At 41.3% G+C, this 7,465-nt stretch overlaps 1 protein-coding gene across 1 annotated transcript in view; it reads right to left on the bottom strand.

Moving 5' to 3' along the window:
- Positions 1-129: 129 nt before the first annotated feature.
- LOC108675472 overlaps positions 130-7,465 on the bottom strand; it is a 38,523-nt gene continuing 31,187 nt past the window's right edge. The window contains exons 13-18 of the mRNA XM_047880279.1: positions 6,958-7,401; positions 6,241-6,517; positions 4,351-4,451; positions 2,534-3,988; positions 2,118-2,202; positions 130-1,521 (exon numbers count right to left, since the gene is read on the bottom strand). Coding sequence (XP_047736235.1) covers positions 634-1,521; positions 2,118-2,202; positions 2,534-3,988; positions 4,351-4,451; positions 6,241-6,517; positions 6,958-7,401 — 3,250 coding nt within the window. The 3' untranslated portion in view covers positions 130-633. The remainder of the gene's footprint in view (positions 1,522-2,117; positions 2,203-2,533; positions 3,989-4,350; positions 4,452-6,240; positions 6,518-6,957; positions 7,402-7,465) is intronic.

Genomic DNA, 7,465 nt, shown 5'->3' with positions numbered 1-7,465 from the left:
TTATTTCAATTTTATCGGAAAGATAATCGGAGCACATATCCGATTATCTTGCTTTCTAATTGATAAAGAACACTTGTGTTGAAACAAATTACTGTATAACTATTTCTTGTTGAAATAAATATTGAAGAAAACAGTTTCCCCATTTATCAATAAACTATATTCCTTACAATAATTCGAGGCATTCGTCAGATGCATATCTGAGCTGCTTTTTGGACCTTTTTTTTCCTGTTGGACCTTCATCATTTTCCTGTTGGACCTTCATCATTTTCCTGTTGGACTTTTATCATCAGTATTTACGGTTGTGAACCATCATATTTAATTACACATGCACATACTTTTTGCCTCGTATGATACAAATAATTTAATAAGGTGCAAAATTCAATTTATCTTTGTTGTTACGAGTATTCAGTAGTGAATTATTTCGAGTGATAAAACTTCTGCAATTATACAAGCATATAATTTCTGGGAGTATTTCTACAGCCAAAGTTAAATCACTGTCAAAGATTGACAGTGACAAACACTTAAGATGACAGACACAAAGATTGACAGTGACAGACACTTATGTATGGTCTTGGTGTCCAGTCGCCAGCCATGTTGAGGAATGATCCTCCCTTCACTGTAATTAATACCTAGTTAAAACACCGTCGTATTAGCATGCCAGTAATTATTCATTCGTGAGTCACGGTCACCAGAGTCCAGACTCGCCAACTCTTCCATTTCCATGGCATTGTTCTGGAAGGCTTCGGGACGTAGCGATGCAAGATCTCCCGCTGAGTAAAGAGAACCGAAAGATTTGGTGCGTTTGAAACTTGGAATTTGGGAAGACTTTCCAGAAACCTTCACACTCACTGAAGATTTCTTTTGGTATTGCTTCAAGTTTTGCAGGCTTCCAAACCTCCTGAAAGTCGAGACTGAACTTGACGCATCTTGCTTATCGCTTTGTGTGTTAGAGGTGGTCGCCATCTTGGCAGTGGCAGCTTTACTTATCGTCGCGTTAAAAAGTCTGTTTTGCAACACTCGCGCTGTACCGCTCCCAAAACGGGATTTCCTAACCACTCCACGTTTGAATAATTGGGAGGTTGTTGGGGTCCCGTTGTGCAGAGATCGAGGGTTATTGCACTCTTGCTCCTTAGACAAACCCTTCTCTCCCTTTTCTAGCAAAATATGCCGGGGTTTCGAAGGTTCACTTGAATTTTTCGGTGTTACAATGAAATCGCTGCTGAAATTCATATCTGTGCTACCTTCCTCGTCTCGAGGTTCGTGTTCATCTAACTCCCACCAGTGGCGTTCTTTGGTGTTCTTTAATTCGATAAGTTTTTTGGCAATTTCGTTCTCCAATTTCATGCGCCGGCGTTGAGCAACCATGAGGTCCGGCACCGACGACGCTTGCCGCAACGCGCGTTCCTTCACGAAATTGCGAAGCCTCGCCACCTCCGCGGCTGAGTCCAAGTCCCTGAGGTAAACCTTCTTCGCGTTCTTCTCCAGCAGATACTCGAAGCTCCTCAGCTGCTCCTCTGACACCTGCTCGCATTCAAAAATTGTATCAGTACTCACTGCAGTGAGTGACAGAGAGCGCATTTTCTCGTCCGTACGTGACGTGAAGTCACGGACGGGCGGACATGACGAGCACAATAAGCGCCTTTTTTCCATAAATGAGAAAATGCGCTAAAAACGGGTCGAGTTAACAAGTAGTGTGCGATTTTGTTCTAAAGCTCTAGCTGAGCAAATCTATCGATTACCAGGAAATTTACTGCGTTCGATTCACATTAAAAGGTAATTTAATTCAGCAATGAACACGTTTGTGGGTTCTCTGGAGAGCAATTATCTCAGTAAGCTGATAATAATTTGCAACTTTGCGCCCAAAAAGCCATCATTTCAACAGAATTTTGATTGGAAATCTAAAATACCACGACGGAATAATCCAAATTATTTTCAGCAAGTATTAGTAATAAGTATTCAGTAAGGATTGCAACTTTGAGCATCATTTTCCGAAAAGCCATCAATTGAACAGAATTTTAATTGGAAATAAAAAATTCCACGACAGATTATCATCCTAATTATTTTCAGTAAGAAAGTAATTCAGTATCTTCATGGTTTCAATTCGTTTACGGACTCACGTGTTGCTCATCGACTTCGTCGGCATGGACGTTCATTTCATCACCGCTGCAGTCGCTGTCGCTCAGGGCCAGCGAGCTCAGAGACCTGAACGAAGGGAGTAAGCTGTACATAAACTTGAGAATATGCAGAGTAAGCTCAATAGATTTTTAAATTTCATAGGGCAAAATATGCAGTTTTAAAAAACTAATAAATTAAATTAAACAATTAAATTAATTATTAAAACTATTAAAATACAGAAAATGATTTAAATTTCCGTGAGACTGCATATCTTTAGCAGAATGATGCATCAAGTTATTTGTATTTCCATTATAATGAAATCACTCGTCAAAAATCATAACACCTTAAGTGAAGAATAAATAAAAATGAACTCCTTAAATAAGTGAAGTATAAATTTTTGGTGTCTGAAATGCTTTACCTCGAAGAAGAGGAACGAGAGTGTCCATCAAATTTACTTAAGACGCTCAGCTTCCGCGACGCCAAACTGGACCGATCAGAATCTCTGCCCAGGTGGGACCTTGACCGGAAGGCGTGTGGGAGACTGGGTGAGTATCGGCCTGAGTTGGTCTTGTTCAGTTGTGCAAGGGAGTCAGGGCTCGGAAAATGGTAGAATGGTCGAAAAACAGGAACAGAATTCTTCTTCAGAATGCTCCGTTGCGAACTTCGGGTTGAATCCTGCTCTTCTATATAAAGTGTCGTTTTCGAACTGTTCGATACAAATGAGTCCGCCGAACTTCTCATCGAAAATCTGTCTCGCTTTAGTGGACTTCCATCAAAAGAATTCCGGCGCTTAAACTTTGGAACGAACTCTGAGTTGTGGTCGAATTGGTCCTCATCTAACCCATCATCGGGTCTGTTGAGATCGATGGCAAATGGTCCAGACGGTGCCACCGGGCCCAATTGACCAGGCCAAACGGGACAATGTTTGTCAAACTCATCGGCCTCTTCGACAGCAATGAGACTAAGATCGCTGAAGCTTTGGCCACTTGGAGACGACCGATCCAGCGGCAGCGGAGGAAACGTCTCCGCGTCGGCAGTTTTGTTCAGCAGCTCGGCACTTAAGCAAGGTAGGGACAAAATTCTGTTTCTCTTCAAAGAGTCACTAAAATGTGAACTTGAATTGCGCTTTTTCTTCCCATTCGAATTGCGTTCGTCCCGTATTTGTTCAGAATAATTCTGCTTGGAATAAGCAGCTCTATTTTTGTGGTTTGGCAATTCGCTTGGCTTACTGAGGTTCTCGTCTAAATCCAAAATCTTATAATTTTCGTGGACATTATCATTTTTGCAGTCATTTTCTGCTTGCTTGGATTGCGTAAGTGATCCGCCAATTTTTGAGTTTGGCTGCTTCTTCGATTCTAGCAGTTTTTTAGCTCTCTTCTCTGCCATCTGCCCAGTCAATTGGGTTTTCTTGCCACCATCACAACAATTTTCTCCACTGGACGCTCTTGAGAAATCACTTTCTTTCGTCCTTCTCTCAGATCTGTCATCATATTTTTCTATCTTCATGATAATATTATTTTTCACGGCGCCGCGGCTTATCCGACGAACGGCCTCGATTGTTCTACCCATTTTCTGAGGAACAACAGGAGCCTCGTGTGTTCTCCTAATTCCCTTTGGAACAACATCGGCTTCGTCAGTGTTCCCCGGTTTCACCATGACAGTTGAGGCCCTAATACTGTTCCCGAGGCTAGGAGGAATACCAGAAGGTGAGGCATCGTTGTTCAGTTCACCAAGAGACACGACCATGACGCTGATGGAGTCTGTAGCCCCATACGTCTGTGCCAGCGTCAGCAGACGTCGCGCAGCCAAGGATGGGTCCGGAGTCCGCAAGCAAACTTGGTTCACCTCGGACGGCTGCATCGTTGCCCATAACCTGGAACAATCGAATGGTTATTATTTCACTAGACTTGGTTCATAACTTCACTCCCATCCATGACCTCACCCTAACCTATAACCTCACTGACTTGGTTAGTAACCTCACCCTCACCCAAACCCTCACTGGATTTTGTTTATAACCTCAACCTCACCCATAACCTCACTGGATTTGGTTCAAAAACTCGCCTTTCACCATAACATCACTGAACATCGTTCATAACATCAACCTCACCTATAACCTCACCCTTACCCATACCCTCACTGGACTTGGTTCAAAACCTCACCCTCACCCATAACCTCACCATAACCTCCCCCTCACCCATAACCTCACCATAACCTCCCCCTCACCCATACCCTCACCCGGAGGAGGCCAGGACGACCGCCACGCAGTCGTCAGTGACGACCCAGGACGCGGTGCTGGGGGCGCAGGTCGTTGGGGTCGCGGCGCCCGGGCAACGCGTCTGTAAGCGAATTGTATCTCATCTGAACTAACTCAATTAATTGCCGTAATTCAACTGAATTGATTGGGGTGCTAGCTCAATCAAATTTATTACAATAACAAAACTAATACAACTAGTTCAATAATTCAGTTAATCGAATTTATTACATGAATTGAAGTGATTTAACTAATTCAATAATTCATTCAATAAAATTTATTCAATTAATTGAATTAATCTGATTAATTCGATAATTCATTCAATTCAATTTATTCCATTCTTTTAACAAGCCAAACTACTTCAATAGTTCATTCAATCCAATTCATTCCATTAATTTACCTAATTTAATTATGTCATTACAAAATATCGTATCACGTCGTCGTTCGTCTCCTTTTTGAAATGATTCCGAGTCTGCACCGAGCGATTCTAACTTCTAAGTTATTCAAAAAAGTCTCCATTTGCCGAGAATTCTTTCAAAATGAGGGAAATGCAGAAGTAAAAAAAATGAAGGAATTGCAGAGGTCAAGAAAGATCCATGAAGACTTAACAACATGCCCTGTCTCGCAAAAATTATGTGCTCTCAGCCGCCATATTGTCGGAGGGAGCACCGTATACTCTTTTTTTTTTTTTTGCTGTTGTTGACCGGCCAAATTGGCCTGAATTACCCACGTAAGTGCATCGCTATTGGACAACGACTCAATCATTTCTCCAAGTGTGCTCTGAGTTATTTGTAATTCATAACCATATTTTCTGCTAGAGCCAATCATTGATGCCAATGGTTTTATGTCAAAATCATAATATTTCATAGTTCATGTGCGGAAGCTCGTACATCACTACTTCACTTTCATCGCATATATTAATTTTGCTTACATCATTAATAACATAGTGATGTCGGCACTGAAGTGTAGGCCTGATGTTAATGAACACGTAAGAGTGTGAATTTCACCACTCACGTGATTTACGCCAACTGATTCAAAAAAATTACGCACAAATCGGGCTTGCAGGCAACGATTGGCGTGACAAGGCCATTCCCAGCTTCACAAAGATAATTAATTCCGATTGGATGATGTCAAGGGATCATAAACTGTCAGTTAGTTTCACAGCGCGACAATTCAGATAAAGATTTGTGTAATTTGTCTAAGGCAAAGTTTATCTATTCAATAATTATTCAATATTCAATTCGGGATGGTATTTATATATAATTAGACTTATAGTGTTGTAATTATACACATCCTAGCTGATTAGTACATTTCATGTGATGAATAAATTTTATGATTTCCATTTCTACTCATATGTTCTTATTAAAACTTGATTTCCCAAATCGATTATTTCATTGATTTTATTATAGGTATATTTAGTAACATTATTCAATTATTCATGAGAAGTTACTACTTAAAACAATATACCGTAATAAATTTGTTTATTAATTTATTTGAAGTTATATTACAGAACAGGGCTGGGTGGCCCAGTGGTTAGAGTTCAAAGTAAAAGGATTGGAGCTGTGAGTTTCGAGTTCGATCCCAGCTACCTGCAACAGTTCTGGTTAAAATCGGCAATGTGCATGCATGGTCTGGGGATTAAGCACAGCAAAATCGGAGCTGTGAGTTGCATTTCCGAGGCCGCTAAAAGCTGTGAAAATTTTACGATGTCCAGAATCAGTGATATGTCTAATTGCCTAATCAACGCTGACACATTACGGACTGCAATTTGATTAGTTAATTTACGGACCAACATTAACGGACCGCAATTTGATTAGTTAATTTACGGACCAACATTAACAGACCGCAATTTGTATAACATTAACGGACCGCACCTCCTGCACATCACTTGCGACCTCCGGTGTCAGGAGCTGAGCCGCCCGATGCGATGCCATCATTGCCATCGCTGCCCCAAAATTCGACACGCTCAAGCGGACACTTCCCGACGACCCTGTCCTCGGGATGGACGCGGGGGGAATAGTGGACACGGGGGGAATGGTGGACAATGTGGACGTGGCCGCCGAGAAAGAAATGGGAGGGGACTCTGGAGGTTTAACAAGGTGCACCATCGAGAAACCCTTGGGTAGTGCATGGCCGCGGAGAACTTGACGCCTGCCGATAACAAAACATCAGATGTAATTTACAGTTATGCATAAGTGCAAAACAACTACCTACTTTTGCAAATAATTTAGGTTTAATGTACAAAATAATGTGTTTGACTGTCTATATATTTCCATAACGTTTTTGTTTTATTAAAACATTGCGTGCCTTCATGCAATTAAAAATTTTCATTTCTATTATTTGACAGAGCTGTGAATTTAAACCCATTGGAGGTGTTTTATTTTTAATCCTAAACGAAATTCGAAAAAAATATGCTGAAAATTAGAAAAAACTCTCAAACATATAAGTCTACGCTATGCAGCCGTATTTATAATCCATCAGCAAACAGATTAACCCAGTTGCATAATATTTCAGTTCACTACTTCAGTGACACTTGAAGCAAGTATGAAAACGATGACACTTTAATAACAATAATAATAGTAACGACTTACTGAAGCGCAGTCAACATGCTGCGTTTAAGCGGTTCTTCCTCTTCAGTTCTCAGGTCTTCATGGAACAGGCGCGGTATTTCACTGAGCATCGCCCCTACCGACGTCGGGAGCTGGACTATAGTGCAACAATTAGCCTTGTCAATTTCCGATTTCCTTTGTATTGATATGATCCCGTTGGGGGAAATTGGGCAGTGGGTCAGGGTGAAGTTCGTGGTATCGGGGCCAAGTGCTAAGGAGAAGTTTGGACAGTTGATAGAGTTGTGGCTTTTGGAATAGCACGAATCCGAAGCATTATTGCTCGATTGCTCTGAGGTTTTGGCCTCTGGTTTTTGGGTTTGAGAGGGGGTTGAATCCAGCGCAATTCTAGACTCCTCGATGAGGCCGAAAAGACAACTTAGACCATCGCCGTTCAAATCTGCTACTCGCAGTTGTAAACTTTTAAGCCTGTAAAAAAGTACATGTTTAAAATTAATGACGTGGATCGAAGGCAACATTTGCGCACTCACTT

Source organism: Hyalella azteca, unplaced genomic scaffold, assembly GCF_000764305.2.
Source record: "Hyalella azteca isolate HAZT.00-mixed unplaced genomic scaffold, Hazt_2.0.2 contig5114, whole genome shotgun sequence".
In the NCBI taxonomy this organism is placed as follows: Eukaryota; Metazoa; Arthropoda; class Malacostraca; order Amphipoda; family Hyalellidae; genus Hyalella; species Hyalella azteca.
The sequence above is the reverse complement of the archived record's forward strand: the minus strand, read 5'-3'. Positions and strand labels throughout refer to the sequence as shown.